Source organism: Drosophila rhopaloa, unplaced genomic scaffold, assembly GCF_018152115.1.
Source record: "Drosophila rhopaloa isolate 14029-0021.01 unplaced genomic scaffold, ASM1815211v1 contig_3, whole genome shotgun sequence".
NCBI classification, from domain to species: Eukaryota; Metazoa; Arthropoda; class Insecta; order Diptera; family Drosophilidae; genus Drosophila; species Drosophila rhopaloa.
In genome coordinates, this window is record NW_025335123.1 from 20,889,797 (window position 1) to 20,915,852 (window position 26,056).

The 26,056-nt window shown below is 37.8% G+C and overlaps 1 protein-coding gene across 1 annotated transcript; it reads left to right on the forward strand.

Annotated features, from left to right (window-relative positions):
* Positions 1–16,276: 16,276 nt before the first annotated feature.
* Positions 16,277–18,188, forward strand: LOC108045444 (angiopoietin-related protein 1-like). The gene is made up of 3 exons (XM_017124773.1): positions 16,277–16,387; positions 17,490–17,998; positions 18,059–18,188. Exons 1-3 carry the CDS (start codon positions 16,277–16,279, stop codon positions 18,186–18,188), a joined length of 750 nt encoding a protein of 249 aa, XP_016980262.1.
* The last annotated feature ends 7,868 nt before the right edge of the window (positions 18,189–26,056 follow it).

The following is a 26,056-nucleotide window of genomic DNA, read 5'->3' on the forward strand; positions in this document are numbered from 1 at the left end:
TGGGGGAACTAGGGCCAAACAAAGACGAGGTCTCGAAAAGAGATCAATGAATGAATGGCAGTGAATGAATTAGTCCGGGGACGGGGATGAACTCTCAATGGGAGCAAAACGAGAAAAAAAAGGGAGGGGAAAACATTAAAAATAAAGCACGAAGAGATGGGGCAGTGCTCCCTTTTGTAGGCTGCCAATTTGCCTCATTGTAGTTGCTAAATTTAAATGAATATGCATGCAAATGAAAAGCAGCAGCTCGATTCCCATTCAAAGGCCCTAAATACAATGGAGAAGCCCATTTAACTAATAATTGCCATGTTTTGTTCAATTTCTTTCATTGGGCGGAGCTGCTGGGAGCTGCGAGATTATATAAGTGGAGTTTTCGGGCCGGGCGAATGACAAAGAAAGAGTCAAGAGGTCATCAGCCGCCAAAGAAATCGCATGGGATTCGGATTCAGATTCGGATTGGAGCGCCGAAATGTGTGCGATAGCTCTTACCAAAATCACCTTTTATAATGGCTAAAAATACGCAGAAAATCGTTCTTATATTTAATTTGAGCCTGGTAAAAAGCTTACATAGAAACGGTTTAATAATTTAAGTAAAATAATTGTCAACAGTTTAATTATAATCCATTGTTTATAAAAAGAGGGAAAAAAGTCTGTTGCAAAACTAACTAAATTATTTGGCATGGCACAGGTTTAACTCCTTGAGTGTGACACTTTTATTGAGTGCCCTCTTTGGGTCACATAACCACCTTTCTGGAATTGACAGTCTGGTTAGCAAATGACTGCCTCCGAAGATCCCACCAGTTGTCGGACATTTTCCAGGAATGATCAATGGCACTTACCATAAGTCGCGGCGATAATCACCGGCAATCTCGGCGTAATTTCTATCGGTCGCTCTCCGGGGAAATGGCAAATGGCGAATGGAAAATGGAAAATGGAAAAATCCGAGACGGCAGCGCAGACAGGGCAAAACAATCTCGGTAACAACAGTTACTCAACTTGGCTAACTGCCGACTGTCAGTTGGCCAAAAGCACTCGGCCAGTCAGTCATTCAGTCAGTCAGTCACTCAGTCAGTCAATCAATCAGCGTTCATACCGGCGTACAGCTGATTTTTCTCACAATAATTTGTAGTCCGCTAGGCTTTGTCAGAGACACCTGTGCTGGCCTTTTCCCATTTTCCGCTTTTCCCCGACAGATCTTTGCGGAGTGGAAAACTCTGCTGGCGGAGTGGCCTCGAAGGTGGCCAAATATGAGCGCTGAAACGGAGTCTGGACCGTCCATAAATCTGCGGAGCAACTTTCCAGTTAAGCAGGCGTACACTGAAAAAAATATACCTAGCAACTAGGTGATTAAATTAGGATTAAACTTATAGCTAATATACATTTTTGTATTATTATTATAATTATTTCAATATTTATATATTTGTCAACCTTAATTTCTTGAATATAATTAAGGAAGTGCATTATACAAAACCTTACCAAAGATAATTCTTTCTATGCATTATTTTAAAAAAGGTGTTATATCTTTGACATGGTTTTTGATTTTGCTTGACTAAAAAAAAATATTTCAAGAGTTACCTTTTAAAATATATTAAATATCTATATATAAAATATACAAAAGCAATATTATTAGAAAATCGATAATATTAACAATAATAAGTTTAAAAAGTCCAAGCTACTAAAATAAATAAAATATATAAATAAATATTGCAGTGAAAAAACAAGTTTTTAATCCTGTGTTTATAATATTGTTTATGAAAAGAATTTTAAGCAATATTTAATCTCTTGCCCACCCCCTTTTTTTGCTGAGTGTGGCCATTTTTCAGTCGAAGTCCGAGCCTGCGTTTCAGTTCGAGAAGGAGCCACACCTGAGCCGAGCTGGGATCTATATGCCATGGGAACGGCCTACGCTCCATATACGACCACGTTAATGTGTAATAGTTCTATTAGCGGCCTGTTGGCGCGTCTCTGGCTGCAGCTTATCTCCAGTGCTACCAAGTTTGGTGGCACCCCCGAACTGCCCCAACCAGAGATCCCCGCCAGCCCCATGAACTGGATGGACGAGAACCGGATGGCGCTAGAAAAACGGTAATGAAAGATAGCCATGGTCGTGGTTTTCGACTGCCAGATACTTGTTTATAATATGTCTTTATTCTAAAATATATTATGTGTTTATTATATGCAGTGTATTGGTAGTGAGCATTGAATTCCTTGGCATAAAATACCAACATATGTTCTTAAGAATTGTGATAATCAAAATCAAGTATCAATATCTTAATATTTTTTAAATAGATATTTTATATTTAAATAAATGTATTTTTTAAATTTCAATAATAATATAAAATATTATAATTGAAGTGACATTATCAAACTAGAATATTATTGCCATTTTATTCTTGACAAAGAGTTAACCTTTGTCCAGCTATATATACCCTCTATTCCCTGACAATCACTGAGTATGATTAAAAAAAGAATTACACCAACAGCAAATTTATCGTATCGTATATTTTTTGGCCTGAATAGTTTATGGCTGGCGCCTCGACGACGTTGCCCAATTTGGTTTGGCCGAACAACCGGTCCGACTTTGGACTTGTGCGCCGTTTTCGAACTGGCTGCGTTTATGGGCCACAAAGGCTGATTTCTAATTAAAAACGGAAATATTTCAAATCGCAGCAAACAGGCCATATCAATGGTTGACAGGTAGACAAAACAAAAATGGCACTATTTTATCTGTTTGAAGTAGCATACAGCAAATAGATATTTGAATAGACAAATATCTTTCGAGAAACTGAAGGCTTTATTTCTCTACCTTATTTGGCCAATCACATTTTTTAGTATAAAGACTAAATATTAAATTACTAGCGAAATAGAAGGCTTATAAGTCATTTGCTTATTTCAATTAAAAAAGGGAATTAATATTTGGTTTTTATATGATTGTCTTAAGATTCCCACCATTGCTTGGTATTTTCAATCCATTTTTACGAAGAGAACTTTGGTTTTTCTTGATGCACTTGACTATACATTTGTTTGGGACTACAGTTTAATGTCAAAATGATTGATGTTCCATCATGCTGATTAATGAAGCAATTAAATTCACGAACCTAACCGCCAAACAAATGGGTTACCCATAAAATCCATCCCATAGAACCCATCTGGAGTAAATCATCCCGGAATAACAGGCCACAAAACATATTGGTTCATCCATTCGCCTTTTGTCCCCATAGCAATCATCTATCCATCAGTTTTCATTGCCTACGAGGCATTTACGATTTTACAATTTTTCGAACATTTACGAATTTGGAATTTTATGGCACCTGCCTGGAATCGGCTCCACCTCGTAATATCTTTTGTATGGGGGCAGACCCTTAACCCATTCCCCCCGAAAATAGAGTTGTCGCTGCGTTTTACGGCCGCTTTATCGCACTCTTCCATAAAACTGTCAAATTTCCTACAAATGAAATGCATTTGACAAACGGTTCGCTCTTTGTTTTGGAGGCTTTCACCCATCGGAAAATGTAGAAAAGTGGGGCTGGTATGGGGTTAAGGCTTAACCCACGCATCTCCCAAGTCGACTTACACTAATCTCATTGTTAAGTTTGGAGGAAGAGTGCCAGGGAAATTCAGCCATTCGTTTGATTGTTGTGAGGACAGTAAATTTATCAATGGGTGCTAGTCAATAATTCAAAGACAAATATCATTTGAAAATAAACATTTTGATATCAAAAATAAATGCATATCGATGGAAAATACTCAATGCTGTTAAATAATGGGGAAATTACATTTATATATTTAATTGGAGCTACATTTTTAATGATTCTATTATTTTTATTAAAAATTATTTGATTTCCAATAAAAAGCAATAACGAAGTAACACAGGAAAGCGTGTTAAATAGGTGTGCCACTTTTAGTTAAGCAATTAATTTAACATTGTTAATCATATCCACTATAACGAATTGTTAAGGAATGGTAATCGATAATGCCAATCAATCCGTTTGGCAAATTGCGAATAAATCAAACAATTTATAATGACGGTCGGCAATTGGCGTGCAATCGGCCAATCGATATGGAATATCATTTAAAGAACATGCCAATTTATAGCGACTATTTATAGCAGCTCTGCTATCAATTACGTGCAAAGCCGATGCCATTAGCTTGACAATCCCAGCCCACAGTTCATGTCAGCCATCAACTCATCACCTGGCCAGAAGCACACAGATACACACGAGCGGATACAAATTACAGATACAGATACAGATACATATTTTACTTGGGAGACATTGTGGGTTAAACACCCTTGCATTCAAATCCATCCGTGCCACATCCACACTTCCACCTGGCCACCACTACACCCTCGCTCAGCCACACACAGATACTCACACACATGGCACACATCCGTAAAGATATACCACACCATTCCACCGATGTCGGCGGACCTCTCTTTCGGGTCTTTGTGCATTTTTAGGGCTACGCGCCGCAAAAACCACAAGAAATCAATTCCAAGAAATTGTTTGTCTTCCGCTGCCGCATCGAGATCTATATAAATACAGATACAAGATACAGAATGCCATCGATAAATCGGAAACAACAATACTAACTTGTATTTCCTCTATGCGAGTAAAAAATTGCATAAATTTATAAATTCGTTATCAAATGCTTGCATAAAAGATAATATAAAGATACATTTAGCTAAACAGTGGACATTATTTAAACTTAACTTGAAAACTTCTATTATTAAAATTTGTTTAGCAATTTTTTAGATGTAAGGCCATTCGATTATAGAAAAAAATATTAACTCAGTAGTTGTTATTAAAGCTGATAAAATAATATTGTAATATCAATAAATATTTTTTAAACCTTATACATGTGATAATGAAACAATTATTGAATAATTTTTTTATTAGCGAGTTTTTACAGTACTACAAAAAGGTACGAATGGAGATACGGATACATATGCTCTGGCAGATATAGAAAATAAATCGGTTGCATTTAGCACGCTTCATTTGATGGCTTCCAATAGAGTCTCCGTTTTGGATTTGTGGATTTTCGAGATGTCCGAGTGGCTTCATTACTGATGGTCGATCCGCACGGCATGAGGTGTGGATGGGTCATCTTTTCCCCTTTCTTTCTTTTCGTTTTCTTCACTTTTCCCTCCACATTTGTCTTTGATTGTTCTTGCTGTTAATAGTAAAAATAAATTTAAGCGGCGAAAGGAAGTGAAAAGCGGACATATATGTGAGTATAACGAAAAGCGAAACCAAAACGAAAAGTTTATTGGGTGCGGAAATTCGAGGCGTGACATTAACCCCTTTTCGCCGACACCTCTCAATCGAGACTTCTGCTAATGGCAAAAGGTTTTTTTCGCCGACGATTTCTGAGAAAATTCGGAGTGCGAAAGACTCGGAGATATTAACCCAAAATACCGATAATTATATATATTTATACCACATTTTTTGGCACAAGCACAGTTGCCACTTGATGGGGCTTTTTTTGAGCTCTTTATTTTGAAATTGGTTTCAGTTATGGAGCTGTGTAATCGCATGTTCTTATTTCATTTAAAAAATTAACTTCTTAACTCTTTAAAGCTTTTGGTTAACATTTTCCACACTCGTGGCTGATATTTGGCCATTAAATTATGCTCGCAAAAATGGTAGAAATTGCAAAATATTTGCCCCCTATGACTAGCATTTTCGATTAAAATAGCTGAGCACACACACACACAGGCACCTCCTTCCCGGCAAAAGGACCTTCCTCCAGTCCCCGGAATTCCTTCCTGGTCAGCGCAAACTAATTAAAAACAAGCGTTCGCTCCACTTGAGCATCATGTTAAAATACCTGTACAGGTGAAATGGAAGGGAGATCCGAGATGGGAGATGCTGGCTGGAAGATGGCACACACGTACACTACACACTACACACTACACACTACACACTACACACTACACACTACACACTACACACATTACACTATACACTATACTCTATACTCTATACACTATACACCATACTCTATATACACCCCAGATGGAGATGGAGATAGAGATGGCCAGGTAGGCCATGGTGTCGGGTAACAAATGAGTCTGGGGCCCCGGTCAGCTATTTATAATTACCTCAGACGAAAGACGCTGCAGGGAAAAAGGGCCAAAAAGACTGGAAGGGAGGGAGGTAGGGAGGGGGAAAACTTTTGCAGAAATTGGAAACGAAACCGCATTGCTCATACGTCACATTGACACCACGAAAATTGGTCGGAAAATGGTCAAGGCGGAACAAAGGAAATAGGTTCTCTGCTCTAATTAATATTTCATATTCAATTTATACTAAAGCGAACCCTTCTTCGCATTTAAGCTGATTAAGTGTGCACTAAGTGTGTGTTGGTTATTCAGGAAAACTTAAATTGTATTCTGCACAAAGAAAGATAAAATTCAAAGGCAAGGACAAATTTTAGCATCGGATCAATGACTTTTTTTTAATCTTTTACAAAAATAAAAGACTGAAATATGAACCACATTTCCATAGCCTTATTTTCCAGTTGTTTTAATTAAAGTCAAACACAAGAAGCAAAATGTTTGCATATTGATTGCGTCACAGTGATTCAAAACATTTAAACTATCTTTTTAAGTTTGATAAATTATAGTTTATAGTTTTGGCTATGAATTGCATAATTTATTCTTCTATAAAAAAATTCTATCACAACGTAACTTTTATTAAAAGAAATAATTTGTACTTGGAAGTCTTCCACAATTGTTTAATAGTTAAAACTTGCTTATTGACAATAATCAAATAAATAACATTTAATTCATTCGCAAGCACTCTTCTGTTTTTTTGTTTAATAATATTTTTCCTGCTTTGAAAGCTAGTATTCATGAATGGAAAATGTGCGTGCAGTCTGAAGATCACTTAGATTTCGAGGCGTATTTAGGCTAATCGTCTGTAAATATATGCGCCGTCTTATCTGAAGGATGCGGAACTGCTGGCTGGGCTCATCTGGTAGTCAAGAGGCTGTTGTAACCATTACTTTTTCCTCGTGTCGGCTGTCCAACTGCGGCTAATTCAGACTGCCGTCGCTCACTACAGAAGTCAGTTGGGGTCATTCGTCACCCACTCGACCATCCAGCCATCCAACCATCCAACCATCCAGCCGCCTCTACAATGCGGTGCAATTTTTGTCTGACTCGGCTAAATACTCGTACTTCATTTATTTTATGAATAAAACCGAAACAACGGGGCCAACACGAGTAGGCTAAGACAAAAGGGCGGTGCAAGGGCCTCGAGGCCAGGCTGCAGCAGCCCCATCCGAAAACCACCCAACCACCCATCCACCCACCCACACACTCGAGGACACACCCGTGTACACCCACACACCCACTCGACACACAGGCTGAAGTGTTGGGCAGGACGACGACTTCCTGTTTATCTGTCAAGACTGCATCACTGTCTCGGTTCCGGATGGAGTTGCCTGAGTCCTGGATCCCGATTCCAGATGCCAGACTATCCAGAGTGTGAGCATGGGGTGCACTGGGAAAAATTAACACACCTTACTCTCTACTCTAAATTCTCTTAAAAACCTATTTCAAGACTCAAATATACAGCACACTTTTCCATGATTTTTTTAAGGGATTTTTTAAATCATAAAAAATATACTTGTTAAAAATTTATAAAAGAAAAGATTTAAAAACTAGATTTTTATCAAAATAAGAGAATTTAAATCAGCAAATTAAAAGTATTCTTCAAAGTATTCTTTATATATATTTCTTGGAATAAGAGTTGCATCCTCTTTTAATTAATACTTAATACTTACTTTTATATTAAAATAGAAAGGACATTTCTTGGAGTATATATTAAAATATAAAATTTATATCAAATTATTATTATAAGAAAAACTTTTGGACTACATTTTTTTCATAAAGATTTGGAACCTTAAGTAAGCCTATTTATTTGCCACCCATTATTGTGTACATTCGATCGATTTTGAATTGAGTTTTTTCCGCGTGTGTTCGGATATTTTTGCAAGTGGCGTCCGTGCATGCTGAAGCATCCACTTTGGTGCCATTCACATGGCGAGGCAAAGACGCCCTGAAGGGGTTATACCGCCCCCCCTCTCCCCTCCCCCCTTCCCCCTTCCCGCTAACGACGCCTCGCCTGCTGCGGTTAAGCGTTTTATATTCCCTGCCCAGAGCCAGAGTCCCCGTCCCCAGGAAGATGAGAGCTCGAGGGGGGATGTGGCAGGTCCACAACCTGAGCTGCGGCCAGGGCTTCTTGCGGCTTAGAAATTCCTTCGTTTATATATTTTTAATAAATTTTAATACTGAAATTGTAGACGTCAGCCACCCAACCTCCACCTCCACCTCCACCATCAGCTTCAGCTTCAGCTTCAGCTTTGTGGGGTTTCTTTCGCAGGCTACGCCGCAGAATTATAATTTTTATGCCATACACTTAAAGATAAGATTACAAATAATTCATAATTGGGTTCATGCAAAACAGCAGTGCGATGGAAAGCGTACACCACCACCATCCAGCAAACATCTAACAACAATGGACTTTGGGGCTGGGCAAAAAGGGGGTTGGCTCGGCTTATTGTTAGTTGGCTCAGGATGGCTGAAAGGCTGTGGAGTCAACTCAATTATTAACCCGAGAAGCATCTTGCAGGATTTGAAATATGACTGAGGGCTGTCGAGGGTTACGCAATCAAGAAAATATAGCGAACAGAAGAGCAAGGACTTCCTAATTTACATTTAAGACTAGCAATGGCAAAGGGGAAAAATGCATAAAGGTACTCGATTACATGAAAATAATAAGTATGTAACTCCCAATTAAATAGTTTCCAATGGTGAGAAGTTAGTTTTCCAATGGTGAGAAGTTATAATCGAAGTATCCAGCAAGGAATATCGTTAAATTAAGTTGATTATGAATGTTAATACCATAATTGTTAATAACAGTGTGACCGTGCATATATCATGCCAGCCGGAGTGACCATGCACTGATCGGGCCAGCCAGTGTGGCCTTGCTATTGCGGATAAGGGGTTTTAACGCATTTAATAAGTGCTTGTATGAAGGTATCAACGGAAGTGTGGATGCAATGAGGCGGTTTAAAGTCAAAATTAATAAGCACGCCCAATGGCAGCTGCACCAGAAAGTATGCAAGCCAGAGTGCTGAATGCTTTTTGTTGCTGCCGCTGCCGCTGCTGCTGTCGCTGTTCTTTTGCATAAATATGAATAAATTAAAATCAGAATCAACATTTTGATATGCGCATGAAACCCATTTCACCCCCCTCTGGAATCTGCCATGAACCCGGGGAACTGGCCGTGTCCGGCTTTTTGCGGCTCTCCGGACGTAGGAAAAAAAATTCAGCAGGGATGGGACGATACAGAAATTAAGGCGAAGGTGGATGGGTGTGCGATTGTGTGCGAGTGTGTGTCTGTGTGTGAGTGTGTGGGGGCCATTTTGTGGCCTGCAATTAAAAATGGCGCGCTGTTGCACATTTAATTATTGGGAATCGGCTTTCGGGTAATCATTGTTAATGGCAACTACGCTGCATTTAATCTTAACGTTGTTGTTGTCCGGCTGTTGTTGTTTTTGTTATTGCTTGTGCAGCCAATCGCCTTTAAGTTCAGCACATATTTACACACATATCTGACCGATATATTGGCACGGCCACACACACACATATATAAAGTATATGTGTGCGCATATAGATTTTTCATAATTTCATCGTTTCGCTGCCGTGTCGCTGCTCAAGCAGAAATTTCCAATTAAATGCAATAGCATTAAATAATATGTGCCATAGCCAACCAACCTCCATCCTGCCCGCACAGGGGTTATTTTATTTTTAATCAATTCGATATTCACACACACACTCGTGCCGGGTAGAAATATTTAAATTAAAAAATGGAGAACAGAAAGTAAAGCGGAAAGCAGTGAAAACAAAACGGGGAAAACTGAAGCCCAAGTGAAACAAGTCAATAAAAATGCATAAATAATTATAAAAGGGCAGCACTGTGGTATTTAACCTGCTTAACGAATTCAAGGATAAGTGGAGCTAATAACCTGGGATAGTTTGAAGATTAAAGATATATGTAGAATTTGCTTACTAATTTTTAAAATTGTAATATTTTCAAAGAGAAATATTAGTGGGAAACAATCGTTATAGAATTACATTATCTGTTATTTCAATTATGTTTTTTTAATATAGAACAAGAATCAGGCCAAAAAATATATGTATATTATATTTCTTCTGACATATTCAAAACCACTGTGAACTCTGAATAAACTTTATTAATACTATACTGACACCAACTCGTTGCCATCATAATTGTCAAAAATTTGTAAATATACTTGTAAAAGCCATTTAAAATATTTATACTTGAAAATCGTATCAAAAATGGTGAGCGGAGGGGGGGAAAAGGAAAACCAAGTGCGACAAACGTTTACGCGGCGTATGAGCAATCTGACAAGAAATCGAGTAATGCAAATAACTGCGGAAAGAGAGGCGAGCAATTGATGCAATTTCTGCTTTAACAGAAATAAATATTCATATGCGGATTCAATTGCATTTGAGTGTCCTCGGTAAAACACTGTCCGTTGCTGGAAAATCGAAAAGGCGGGAGGTAAACTTCTCTTCTCTCAGACGTATTAAAATCGAACCTTTAAAACGAAAATTCCGTATAATAAGAAGCAAGACGATTTATTAACGTTTTATAATGCATAAATATCATATTATACAAAGTTAAGTTGATTAAGTTTTATGTAAGTGTCAACAAAACTGGAGTAAAATGTATTTTAAACTACATTGTGTATATTAAATTTGAAATTCCATTCATACTTAAAAAATACCTATCATTTAAAGTAAGCTTTAAAAATACATTTAAGTACTAAAAGGGCATAGCAAGGGCTTAAAGAGAAGTGCCTTTTCAAGTAAAACATTATTTCTGCACCCCTTTTCGCTTGTTCCTTCGTCGAGGGATTAAAGTTTTGGGCTCGAAATTTAAAACCAAATCAGAAAGATAAGCTAAAAATACAAGACGAAAAAGAAATCCTGAAAAACTCGAAACCAATGGCGAGTGCAAAATTAAAAAAAAGGGGCAAAAAAAAAAAACACGGGGGGAACTCAAGGATGACAAGGCGACGAGGATAAAGTTGCAACAGACCAGAATAAGGAGCCAAAAATACGGGGTAGAAGATTTCGCCATTGCGGTTTAGCAGGTAAAAACGGAGAGCAAAAAATAATAAAACAAAAAAAAAGGCGAGCAAAAAATATTGAGGCTGCTGTACAAATATTTTTAATAACAGCAGCCGACCCCAAGCTGCATAAATAACATCGAAATATGAAGCCGTCGAGTCCTTCGTCCTTGGCCAGCGTCTTTGGGCCATTAAGGTATTACATTGCCCACTGCAGTCGGGCCAAACTGAAGGCCTCAATAACGCAAAATGTGATGAGCGAAAATATGGACAGAGGCTTTCGGCGATTAGTCGAATATGAAATGCTCTGACGAACTAAATACGACCTTGTTTTGATTGTTTAATTGTATTCCTAATTTATTTGGACACTGTTGCCATGCGAACATCTTAACTTGTGACTTGAATAAGTCAAAATAAATAGAAAAGAAATGTTCGAAATACAAAGGACCCCTTTGGAGAAGTTCCTTGCTCCATTTAAACGGTCCTACACACACAAAGGGGACACTTTAAGAACTCCGCCGTCCAGATTCTCAAACCGGTTTGACAGGGGCTCCCGTGTTCCATCTACCATCCTCCATCTCCCATATACCTATCCCATCAGAACTGACAGGCTCCGAAGGCAACGAACACGTGTCCCTCCATCAAAAAAAAACAAAAAAAAACCTCATCGCACTCCCTTTTTTTCAGCAAAAGAAGCCCAGCAAAAAGGGAATCGTTTTCGGCACAGGTTTCGAATGAATTCGGTTGCCTTTTTGAAAAGGGAAAAATTACGTGGATCAATGTATTGCCATTATATAAAAGTTATTATTGAATTAAAGCATAAGTTGGGAGCTAAGAAACGGTTGTACTAAATTGTGAAGCTTAATATATAAGCTTTTATAATAAATATTTAAATAAATAAGCCAAATGCACACAACAATTTTAGTTATGTTTAAAAACTGCACTCTTTGCATTAAGCACATTGTATTTTTGGTCAAATTTCTATCACACTTTGAGGTCTATTACCGCTTTTAGCCTGTTGAATTGGTTATATCCCAGTTAAATCCTTTATTTGCCCAATCTTGGCCAAAAAAACATTTGGCACTTGTAACCAATTTTAGCCATTTCGACCAATTGCCACTTCTATTTTGGCTGCATGCATTTTTCATATTTTCAATCCTGCCTCATTTCCCATTTTCATTTGCCTGTTTCTTGTCCGCTTCATCGAACTGCCACGCCCCCGTCGTACATTGCCGCCCATCTTGTTACGGATTCCGTGTTTGTTGTCCTAAATTTTGTTTAACGTTTTATTGCTGTTTTATTTCATTGGCCGGCAGAACTTTACCGCCAGTCAACTTCTGGGAGCCAGCTACATTCAAACCATGTGTTTTTTACGAATGGTCCTGTTTAGTTTTTGTTTAAATACATCGAATTTATCCTGCAGTTCTGCGAAAGTTCTTTGGAATTTTCCATTTTCCCTGGTTATACACAAATGCTTTTATTTGTCAAGTTCCAATTGACATTGGGAAAAGATAGGCGTTAGGAAAAAAAATGTGAATTATATTATATTATTATATATTATATATTATTTTAATTTATTCTCAATTTGGAATATTTTTACCTGATTAATTTTAACATATAATTCATTTAAGCTTAAATATCTATAATATAAAATATAATTTTTATCTACTTTTAAATATAAGCACCAGCTATTTTCCCCGAAAACTTTTTCTCGACATTTGCAATGAAATTTCAGCAAATATTCTGCGAATATTCTGCGAACATCAACATTTCGGGTGAAAAGTAATCAGTGGAAAAATACGTAAAAAATGTAATAGTTAAACTCAACCCGTCGTACTCTTAACCCTCCGAAAACGTTGCCCCTTAACCCTTGGCACACCCCCCCTTGTTTCGTCTGTCATCTTTCGGACCAAAATGCATTTTGGTAGTGAACTCGAGTGGCGTCCAAAAATGTAGTTAGAGTTATGTTTGTGAGTGTGGGCCATTGTTTACAATGTGGCACAGTTCCAGCTGGTACTTGGCCACCCCCTTAACCCTCCGCTGCCCCCTTAACCCACACCCACTCACGCACATAAATTGCCGTAGTTGCAGCTAAACATAAGTTATGTGTGCAAAGTGCACACACAAAAGAGAGTGACGGCGAACAGTGCTGGGTTAAGGGGGCGAAAGGGGGCCAAAAGACAGTCATGAATATGAACATGACGAGGGGCAGCGGGGGGTTAAGCCAACTGTTGCATGTCAGCGGCTGAAATAACGCGAATAATTGCCGCATATTTGTTATAGGCCAGTTACTCTGCACCAGCATTCGATTTTGTATAGCCATTGTAGCTGCTTTAAGTGAAATAATCATGAATATTATTTCAACTCGACTTGCAATTCTATTTAACACTGTCTCAAATATCTTTATAAATATCATTTCTTTTATTTTGGATCGCCCAAAATGTCCAGTCATGCAGGAACATTACAAGGACTAATACATTCTGTATCCTTTCATTTTTATATCACGATCTTAGGGCATCAGCCAGTCGACTCGTCAACTCCAAATTGCCGACAGTTTGTGCCATTTGTTTGGCGTGCCTTACAGCACTTTTTTCTAGGGCTCTTCGAGGCCCAAGATCTGTCAGTTTCTCAGTTCCCCAGTGGAATCAAGCAGCTGGTTGCATCGATGGCACAATTTTCTACCTTAGTTTATTTTGTATCTAAGTCCTGACTTTTTTGTCGACACACTTTTTATTTTTTTTTTTAATTTCCAGACAATTTTCACATCACCAAGCTGCACTTTACCGGGCCGGAAAAAAGACAAAAAAAAAAAAAAATAGATAATAATAAGAAGAAACAGCTGCCTTCTGCCTGATTAGCGGCGCTTGCATAATAATAAAATAAGACCGCTTTTCTAGTGCAAATTATAGGTGGCAAATTGCAGGTGGGGCTGCTCGGAAATGCAAATTGAAATGGTAATTAATTATGGCCATCAGGCTGCCGTCCTAGACCCCGAAAACGTGGTACAGAAAAATGGCAAATGGAAATGAGCCCGAGATTAACGTCTTGTCAGGCGGTGTGGGAAATGATGGCAATTTCGGGCCAACTTGGCCAGTCAACAATGTGAAAATTGCGTAAGGGCCCCTGGAGAAGCGGAGATCACAGAGCCACAAAATCGTAGCAAACTTTGGGCCAACAACTTGATTTTGGCCAACTGCGTTCTGTGCTAACTGTGTTCTCTGTTCTCTGTTCTCTGTTCTGTGGCCCAAAACAACTTGCACTTTATCTGATACCGGGCTGGAATTAACTTTGCGGCAGCCATAACTTGTGCCTGGCCCAAATAAATAAAATTACCGTCTGCCTTCTGGCCGCAGGATGGGCCCAAGAAAGTCTGCAAAACAATTAGTAATGGTCGAGAACAAATTAAATTGCAAGCCGCATTTGCTTGACAATTGCTGTATACATTTTAAAGCCTTTATACTTCTGTATATATCTGTAAAATCTAAGAAATTCCCTTCAAGTTTTTAACTATATTATGGCATTGAAATGAAGTGGCTTCTGAGATAAACAACATAAAGAAAATATTTTTTTAAGTAAAGAAAACAAAATTTAATTTTTAAAAATATTTGTTTATTGTTATAAGTGTTTTTGTTCTAATTTTGCCAAACTTCAAAGTCAGCCAAAAGAATGACTGTTTTGAGCAGCCGAGAACCTATACAATCAATCTGAAGTGTATTTGGTAAAATTTATTTCTTTTGCGATCTTCGCTTTTTTATAAGGGGTAACATCATGTTTTTTTGCGTAAATTAACCCAAAATAAAATTTTTTAGCTGAGAATACCAATGACTTTTAGGGATAGACTACGAAAACAATACAACACACTGTATAATTAAAAAACCAAGGTCTAAATATAAGATTTGCTTAGTTATGAGCAGTATTGTTTTATATAAAAATATATGTTTATTGTTATTTTTGTGAATTTACCATCGTTTTCAGGTTGATTTGAAAAAATTAAATTGTTGACCGATTATGATATTTTCACATGGGGATACATTATTTTTGGTTTTGGCGAAAATTGGGCAAAAGTTAAATTCATCAGCTATGAATGCCAATTCATTGGAAATTTGAAAAACAAATTTAACTACGTTTAATATTTAAACAAGGAGAGAGAATAATATGTAATAATCAATTTTATTTGATAAAAGTGGGCTCGATTGTATTAAAGCACTTAAATAGCCAGTACAACGTACTATGAAATTAAATTGTAAGGTATATTTTTACCTGTTTGTAGCAATCTAATAGGAGTAAAATTGGACATGTTTTTCGGTCTAAAATTTGAAAATGAGACAATTAACAGAAATAATTTTGTGTTGTTCGCTCAAAAGTTCAAAAATGCTCTATATATTTGTATTATCCAAATGAATTACTAAATCATTGGATTCCTGATTCTGGAAAGCCCAGTAGAAAGTGTCTAGCAATATATTGGCGCACACACAACCTCAAATAAACGAAGCAAAATATTATTTTCAGATTGTAGATTTGTTTTCGAAGAACAATGCAACTATACCGCTGTTTTTTTTGGTTTCCAAATGATTAAAAGAAAAATAAAGCTTATTTGTTTTTTTCCAAACTAACATGTACTGACATTAATATTAAAAGCACAAACAAGCGATAGTCCATACATATACATATTTGGTGATATGAGTTTATCCAGTTGTTGGCCGACGGATGTGAGACTTGGACGGCCACGATAAGGATATATTATATTTTATAATTTTTGGGCTTCGTTGTTTTTTCAACTCACAGCTACATGTCAGTACATTTTTTAAATTCGTTTTGAGCAGGTCGAACTACTTAAGATGCTGAGACTATTATCCTGTTTGCTTGGCTTATTAATTTTTCCAAGTGTACAAGGAGGAATTGCGTCCAATTCAAGGGATCAATCGTTGTGCGTTCTCCAAGATGCACCCACACAGTGTGGCTCCTTTTGCCTGGCCGCACTCAACCCACTTTTCGACCACTCACGCAATATTCGAAAAAGGTTGGATGAAATCGAGGCAGGGCAGACAGCCCTTAAGGATTCCTTTAGGATGACACGGCGGAAGGACAAGAGAATCTGAAGGCCGGAATGAAGAACCAACTGCAGGAACTCATCACAAAAAAAGACTTCGCGAATTCAATACAGGCTCTGCAGGCCAAACTGGATGTGGGATTGAACAGAATGGAGGAACTTAGGACGGTGAGTTACGGATAGACAGACATCCTATGGCGTTCCCATCAGAAGTGCTTATCCCTGATTATATGTAAATTGCATGTAAAACAAGAGAGAACGCTATAGTCGGGTGACCCGACTATCAGATACCCGTTACTCAGGTAAAGGGAGTGCGAGGGAGATGGAGATAGAAACTTTGATCACGCATAACTTTTTAACGAATGGTCCGATTTGAAAAATTTCTTCTACATTTCGATAGGTATTGATAAACACAATAAAACTGCATTTTTACTTTTCCGAAATATTTAAATTTTTAAAATCGTATATAAGCGATTGTGGGCGTTAAAGAAGGCGTGGCACATTTTTGAAACAAACTTGCGCTGCGTAGGAACTCCTAGAATCTGCATGCAAAATGCCAATCTTCTAGCTTTTATAGTTTCCGAGATCTCAGCGTTCATACGGACAGACAGACAGACAGACAGACAGACAGACAGACAGACAGACAGACGGACAGACAGACGGACAGACGGACAGACGGACATGGCTATATCGACTCGGCTAGTGACCCTGATCAAGAATATATATACTTTATAGGGTCGGAAACGCTTCCTTCTAGCTGTTACATACTTTTGCACGAATACAATATACCCTTTTACTCTACGAGTAACGGGTATAAAAAGCACAATAGTAAAGAATAATTTGTTCAGCCCCTTAAACATTACTGTTTAAATTGACGCTGCCATTTTATTTTAAAATTTTTACATTGTTTCATCAGAACATCAACTTTTTGGTGCTCATTTAAGATTTACTGCAGTAACCAACTAATTAGAATATTGAAAACGAATGAAATGATTTTTATTTTATCGCCTGTTTTATATTACAGATGAAAGTAACAGCCGATGCCAACGATGAACTGAAAATCCAATTAAATACATTGAAAGATAATATAAAAGACTTACAGAGTAAGTTAAAAATATCCGAAGGTCAAATCAAAAGCAAAGAAGATATTTTAAAGGTGAAAGAGGAGCACCTTAAAAATAGAGATGAACATATCTTGACCCTTACTACTCAAATAAAAGCTATTGAGAAAACAAAATCAGAACTATCTAGTCAGCTTTCTGAATTGCAGAAATATAATGACAATTTACCTGACTCTTGTCCCAATGGCAGTACCAATTTCATTTACCAAATTAAGGTTCGGGATCTTGAACCCTTTAAAGTGTCATGTGCGACGTCTCCGCCTGGTTGGACTGTAATTCAGAGACGCATTGACGGATCCGAGAACTTCAATAGAACCTGGAATGACTATAAATCTGGATTTGGGAATGTCAGTGGAGAATTCTTCATCGGGCTGGAAAAATTGCATCGGATGACTGAAGAACGACCCCACGAACTCTACATTAAACTTGGGATGGTTGATGGATCCACCAGCTACGCTCAATACGATGACTTTAAGATTGGAAGTGAGGAGGAATTGTACGAGTTGAAGAATCTAGGGAAATATTCTGGTGAAGCTGGAGACTCCCTTACATTCAATAAGAACCAAAAGTTCTCCACAATTGATCGTGATAATGACTCTGCTTCTATGAATTGTGCCAATGAATTCGGTGCATGGTGGAACAAAAACTGTTCAAACAGGTATACCTGTTTATTTATGCTCTTATTAAATCTTCTTACTCTAATCACTTAAAATTACAGTAAGCTCAATGCAAAATACTACAAAGATGGCAAAGGTGATGACGGAATTCATTGGGCCTCATTTCAAAAAAACGACTGGAGTATTTCACTTACCTTTGTTGAGATGATGATAAGGCCCAAGTCCTTATGAGCCGCTCGGTTTAAATTTAAAATATTTGAATATTAAAACCAAATACTAAATCTGTATTGTACTCTTAATGGTGTCTGGTATTAGTTTGTTTTTATTGGGAATCATATTCTCTAAAGGTTTGTTACGTTGTAGTGTATATAGTCTTGATCAGTACCACCAGGCCATCTGATATAGCCATGTCCGTCTATCCGTCTGTTTCTACATTATTTACATTTTAAACGCTAGCTACAAAAGAAACGAAATTTATAAATGTTGTTGCTTTCGAATAACTATGAGTTGTTCTCTCTGTTTTCAACCTTGAGGTGACTATAACAATAATATTATTTAAGCCTTCAAATAATGTTTAAGAATATTCTAAGTTCTACTTCTGAAAGAATCAGCGAATGAGCATTTTTCGCATAGACGGGCTGCTGCTCTCATTAGAGCCCCGCCCAGGTAAAATGTAAACAATCTCAACGACCCCCTGGACACCCCCTGCGAGAACCCCCTTTACCGCCCCCAGCCACGCCCCTGGCTCACACATACACACACACTGTAATCGCCACCAAATTGACAACAATAAAAACGGGGAGCAGGGGAATATCCATGCAGCACCTGTCAGGAAGATGGAAAATGAAGCCCGGCTGACGATGCTCACGCACGCTCCTCCTTTTTATTTTTTCCTCTGTGACTTGAATCTCTCGCACAGCATCTTAAACACATATGTACACCGAGCGAAATTTGTATGCCTCTCGATATGATTTTTAAAGTAAACCAAAAACAAACATTTCTAATTACTTTTTAAGGTTTATTTCTGGGTGCCTCGATAAAAGCACTGGATCTTATTTTTTTTTTTTCGCAGACATTGATATATAATTCATAATGATAACATACGCGAAGATAATTTATAACACTGAGTGTATCGAAATATAATTCGTATTTTCAAATACAGATATATATGGCCATAATTTCAATGATTTATAAAGTGTAATTCGATCGGGAATACATTTTTGTTCTCGGGCAAAAATTGAAATGAGCCTGTGAACATTAATAAAAACTGCTTCTCGAGAGACAAGGATAATAAGATGTTTATTTTCTTCTCAGTGTATAAATACAATTTTTTTTGCATATGCAGACCAGTTGTTCAGGTTGCCTGGACATGTTAATTTTAAATTGGGTAAGCAAAACCGGAGGACTGCAGAACTGCGAAACTGAAGGCGAAATTGAGTTGCCGCACGTCTTCTCCATCACCGTCACTTCTCCATCTCCAGCTTCCTCTTCTCTTTCTCCATCTTCCTCTTCCCCATCGCCGCTGCCATCTAGTGCCGCTTCTTGCTCATCTACTGGTGGCAATTACTGACGAGCAAATCTAGGCACACGGTAGCACAAAAAAAAAAAAAAAAAACAGAGAAGAGCGAAAAAAAAAGCCAAATACAACAAATTTGCGCAAGTGAAAATCGAGAACTTGCGATGAAACCGTGACACGGTTTTAAAAGTATTGATAACCAATATAAAATTGTGTAATCCAATAATTAGCTTACAAAGGCTAACAATAAATCAAAATATAGATTGCTTTTTAAATGACTATTTTTCCAAGACCACCGATAGTGAGTTAACTAAAATTGATATTTTCAATACCTGAATGTCAACACAACAATTTTAAGGACTTAAATTCAACTATAATTGTGAGAAACTATGTTTGTAGAAAAGGACTAGCTTCTCGAAATATTTTAAAAGCCAAATAACTAATTTGAAATTCTCTCTGCGATGGCTGGTATGCTATGGCCCTAATTAATTTTCCAGACCTCTCTCTTACTTAATGTTCAATCTCCCGTATCTTCAACTTTTTCCAACAGGTTTTTCGTCCTGCTTCATTTACATAGGACTAAAATTGAGCTGGGAAACTTTAACCCCATCACGTGCCCATCGCCAGTCGATTTATTTCGGAATCCGCTGGCAGTTAACTTCTTTGGCAATTTCATTATAATGATGATGACGACGCCTTGGCCGACTTTCAAACTTCGGCTATCAGTCAGTGGAATAGAGTGAAGGCTTCACTTCACTCAGATGTTTATCCGTTTTTAGAATATCAATTATAAGGCATTTGTTTGTGGGGCACGTCCGCTACAGTTAACCCCACAGTGCCCCCAAAGCATTCGGTCGGTGTGAAGCTGTTAAAGTGCTTTTTAATTTAAGCCCATTTTAATTGTGAGAACTTTATTCTATTTGTTTTGGTTTTGTTTTGGGCTGTGGATTTTCGGTTTCTTTCCCGACAAATCACATAAAATGCTCGGTCTGATTTTGGGCGAAGAGATTTCACAATTACACCGGGTGTAATTACACTTTATGAGGTCTGCCTTCTCCCAAATTACCCCACTGATTCCCCAGTTCACGTTAATGAAGTTACCGCACAAAGTCGGTTAATTAATATGTCATTTAGCCAAGTATATGACAATTTAAGTTTTCTGACTTTGTTTGAAGAAAGTCCCTAATAAATTTTAGAATAAATCATATCAAATACTAAAATATTAATTAAATGTGACAGGTTTTGTATAGGTATGAGGTTACAGAAATATAAAAACCACCGCAACAAGCTATTCTTAAATGTATAAAAAGGTCTATGGTCATTATGGTTAGATATTGTAGTTATATATACTATACACTACCAATTGGACTGTTAAATTTCTCCAATAAAGTGATATTATTATGTGAGTGGCCTTAAATATTTCTGATTTGATTTAAGGGCATAAAAAACCCCAGGCACGCTTGATATAATATCGCATCAAGTGCCCCTTTCGGCATCGTAAACTATCCATGTCGATCTGACAATTAAATAGGTTTTCCTTGTGCGCAGAAGTGATCTCGGATTGGATCGTAAAAAGGGAACTTAATGGGTGCAAGTACCTTCTGCTGAAGACCTTCTTCGGGAGCATCCTCGACACCTCCTGGCTTTTCGGTGGTCTCCACCGCCAGCTGTTCGTCTTTCCTTTATGAGCGGCCATTAATTGGGTTTTTATCGATCCGCGGATTATGATCGCATATATTGATATTTATACTTATTTTGAGGACCGATTCCTTGGAGAATCGAAGGCGCCGCACCAGAGAAATGGAGCGAATAAATATTTAATTGATGCAGCAGTTAATTAATTGTAACAAGTTATCTTTTTGTTTTTCAGCCATTGCAAAGAGCGCGTATGGATATGACGCAAAAATCATTGGGGGAATGCAAGCTAAAAATAAGAATAAAAATAAAAGCCAAATCGATGAGGAGCCCCGATCACGAAGTCGAGGTTTGGGGCTGGGTCTGCTTTACACAAAACGGCGTGTTGATGCGAACTGAATGGCCAAGCGCAAGAAACCAACAAGAAATCACAAATTGAAAGGGGCTACTCGAATGCTGGATGCCCTTACTAGGTTTTTAAGCGAGACAGCTACTAAGAAATACTTGCAATGATTACAGGCATTCATAAGCTGAAGAACAACTTTTTCATTTCGCGTTTAAAGCAATTTGCATAACCTTCAGTTTTATGCTGCATTTTCATTGTACTTATTTGGATATTGATTTTAAAAAATACTAAAATTTTACATAACGATAATCAATACATTTTGTAGCTGGTTAAGCGGTCATTTTCATATCGACAAATAAGAATTTATATTTTTTTACCATGTATTTACTACAATTTAACGTATTTATATATGCAGTATTTTAAAAAATAAAAACAAACTATAAATGGAAAAAATCTTAAATGGCCAGCGACCATTGAGAACAACTCCCTATCAACTGTCGCATTGCTGATGACATATTCAAGTTAACCCATTGACGCCTGCTCGCTGGCAAGGCCATTAAAAAAAAAAACTGGCAAGAGGGAGAAATAACGAAAGACTTAAGGCACAAACGCGACTGCACGTGTGTGATTGTGTGATTGTGTCGGTGTGCTGCTGCTTTCCTGTATTGGTGTGTGTTTAGGCCCGGTTTAGAGGAGTGCGCTGCACTTGGCCCGCCAGACATTCCGATGCAGCAGGTGTTTAGCATAAGTAATTGATATTCTACACACAATCGGAGAGCCGGAGAGGCAAATTAAACGAAGCAACTGAAAGATGGGTGAAGTTGCAGAAGATTGAAGACGGCAAGTTGGTACGATGGCAAGATGGCAAGATGGAAAGATGGAAACTCGGGGAACAAATCTCCAAGGAAATCACACACAAAACGATCCAAGAGATCTGCGAAATGGGGCCAATACTCCCCGCGTCGGAACGATCTGCTCGTGGTCTCATTATTTACGATTATTGGTAATGAATTTGCATAAGGCGCACAAATCAGAAGCTTATTGGCCGCTGTTTAGCCGCGGCCCATTATTATATTGATTATTATTCAGCCGATTGCTTTGGCGCCTCGAAAATCCACATTCGCCCGACTGGCGTCTCTATCTCTATCTCTCTCTCCCTCCGCTTTTGTTGTAATTTATGTAAATTTTTCACTTTAACTTTACATAAACCACAGCGACGGACACAAGAAATATCGAAACGCCCAAACAAATGCCAGTCAGGTCGGTTAGATAGATCGCTTTGGCTCCGTATTTAGTTGATGGGTCAGAGGCGTCCATAAAAGGGATAGTTTTCCACAAGTATCGCCATTTTTTAAAAAGCAAAAAATTAAATTTAAAATTTAAAAAATATTTAACCAAATGTCAGTAGTAAAAATGTAGTTTAAAACTGTATACTTTGCACAAAATTGCAGGGCCATCTAAAATATAAGACTGACAATTTAATGCTATTTCAGAACCATGAAAAAATAATGATTTGCTTATTATGGTTTCTAAAAATGGTGATAGTTTATATAATATATATATGGTATTATTTATATTATTACAATTTGATTTAAAGATCTTTTTTTGCTTACATTTTATCTTTACCTTTATTAATTATCCCCCTTTGTTTTTAGGTACGCCTTTTTATTTTTTGAGCCCATTCATTGGCGTCGACTATTAACATTTCGCTGGTGCGCCAAATGAAAAATTATGTCCAACCAGCGAGATCATTTGAAAGAAATATCTATATGAAAACAACACGTAGGAAAAACCTACGCCCACACGGCACGAAACACGAAATCGACGGCAAAATCGAAAAACGAAAAATCGAAAACGAAACGAATCGGATCGAATGCGAAAATAATGTGTCTTTTTAACTGGCCAACAATCTGGCATTGGGCCACTGGACATTGGACGCTGGACAATTAATGCAAAAGGTCACTCGAAAATCCATCTCGAGTTCTGCGGACTGGCGTCCAAAGCAATCCAATCCAATACAATCCAATCCACTTTGTGGCCCCCCGATGTCGAGAAACTCAAGAAACTTGCAAGAAGTCGAGACATGGCCTGCGGCCCACTCTAGAAGACCCGCTCCCCTTAATGAATCGGGCAAAAAGTGGTAAAAACATATAGGTATATATATACTAGTACCACACACGGGGGAAACCGAGTGGTAATATGCATGTGGTGCTGTCAGCTTTTTGTTTGACATGGTCGAGAGTGAGGCAAATGTTTAATTATAACATTGCAAATTGTTTTAATTGCAGCAAGAGAAGCCGAATAAAATGATATAAGAGACCTTGCCTTGGGAGCTCGACATTCACTGGACTTTCTACGCCAGTTGCAAATGAGAGAAATGACCCACTTCAAAAAGCTGTATCAACTTCGGGAGGTGAAATGTAACAGCCATGATTAAATTACAAAATATATTTTCTCTAGTGCATTTTCAGATTATTAAGTAAAACGAAATGTTTTATCGCCTCATAGTTTTCCTAAAACTAATCTTATTGCAAATGGTTTTTCTAACTTTGATTATAATTGTTTGAAAAGATGCCAACATAAAAACCATGCAAACAAAGCTTTTTATAAGAACACCAAATATGTAAAAAATATTTGCCAAATTGATTTTAAAGAGTACACAAAAATAAATTCAATGGAAAAATGTCTTTTAGAGGGGCTGCCCTTTTCCGGAAATGGGTGTGGCATCTTAATCATATCCACTTTGGGCAGATAGATTAGGCGACCTTTTGGCCAGAATGTGTGACCTTTTGGCCGCCCTGATTATATCGGGAATCGAATCGGAATCCACATGCGAGTGAATCCCTTCTTTTCCCGGGCAACCGGACAATTTAAAATGATTCGCATTTGTCGTTAAGTGGCCTCCACTCGAAGGCGGAAAAAGGAAACTAAGCCAGCCGGGGAAAACTTCCTGCCCGGCTTTTCCGCCCACTCCCCACTTTTTCTCATTTTCCACCATTGTTGTTCTCTGATTCCCCAGGCGAATCCGATGAGTCGGCACAAACAGTAATGCACCCGTGCGATTTTTAGGCATTTTCATTACGAATCCATCTTGGGGCCAGATGAGGGCCATCACTTCTCCATTGGCCTGCTGGATAAAAAGGACTCATTCAGAGTAGTCCTTTATAAAGTCCCGGTCTTATCCGCCTGCTGCTCCTTAGCCAGTGATAAATGTTGTCGGCGTTACGTACATGCACTGGAATAAATGGGGAAAGTCTGCAACTTTGCGATTAATGTTTATTTAGTTTTTTCCATGGGCTCAAATAAATATATGACAATACAAATTATGTTCAAGGAAAAAGTTGATTTATTTAGATAAGTTCTAGTTCTATGACTTCTAATTGAGTGCATATTTTCATATGCTACTTTTTTCCTCATTTTCTAAGATTACCTATTTTTTACCTTTGTCACTATTATTTGCTGGTTTTTACTCAAACTACTCAACTAAATTGGTAGAACTTTTGTAGGGAAATATATATATAAATATAGGGCTCCATCAATCAATGCTGTACGTAGACCCTCTTCTACCTAGTTACCCCGCAAATTTCCACCCCCAATTACGCTTAAATTGGTAACCCCAGACCATATTATCCCATCTTATTTATAGATATACGCGGCATGCGTCCGAAACTGACCTTTGACACGGGGCTTGTCAACGACACCCCCGTTGGAAATTCGCCACACATCCACAGATTTAGTCACAGCCTGAGTCTCGGATTCCCGGTATCAGTTCCATTCATTTTCAGGGTCGTCAATTAGGATATTAGAGCAGGATCTGACCCTTCGAGGCAATTTGTCGGCCTTCATTATCCCGCACACATATACATACATATACACACACACACATCCCTTTGTGCTGAGTGACATATTCGGGTTCCATCGTGGTCTGAATTGATATGCTAAGTAGTTTCTATACTCCACTATCGTTTCCCTCCCATTTCGTTGGACATAGATTAGCTACCTGAGTTGGCGTGCCATTGTCATCCATTCTGGTTTCCCATTTTCTCGTTCCTTCATTTCTACCCCAACCGCGATTTTCCTCAATTATCACAGCTTTTTATCAAGCGTCAGGGCGGTCGGCTAATTTACAAATAATGAAACGAGCCCGAAAAAAAAAAAGCAAAAGAAAACCGACAGACACTTTGCATTTCCGCTGGAAAATCGGAAAATCCTGGCGGTGCATTTATGGGTATGGGTAGAAAAGTAGGAGATAAGAAACCACAAGAACAACAACATGAACGACCAAATAAAATGCGTGGGTAATAAATAAAAATTGTTTTTAAACAACTTAATCGAATTTGTGTTTTGTGATTGACTATCTTTCATGTCCCATGGCAACGCGAAGGGGGTTGGTTCAAAAGTTTAAAAACTTGGGAAGATGAAATTCTAATTGAAATGATATATTCACATAAATACGTAAATACCTGTAAAGATAAATACAAATGTGGTAAGAAAACCAAACAAAACAAACACCAAACATATAAACCATTTATGTTAAATACTTTTATTTAATAAAACATGATCTCCAAATAAAAATACAATATAAATCTTAAAGTGTAATGT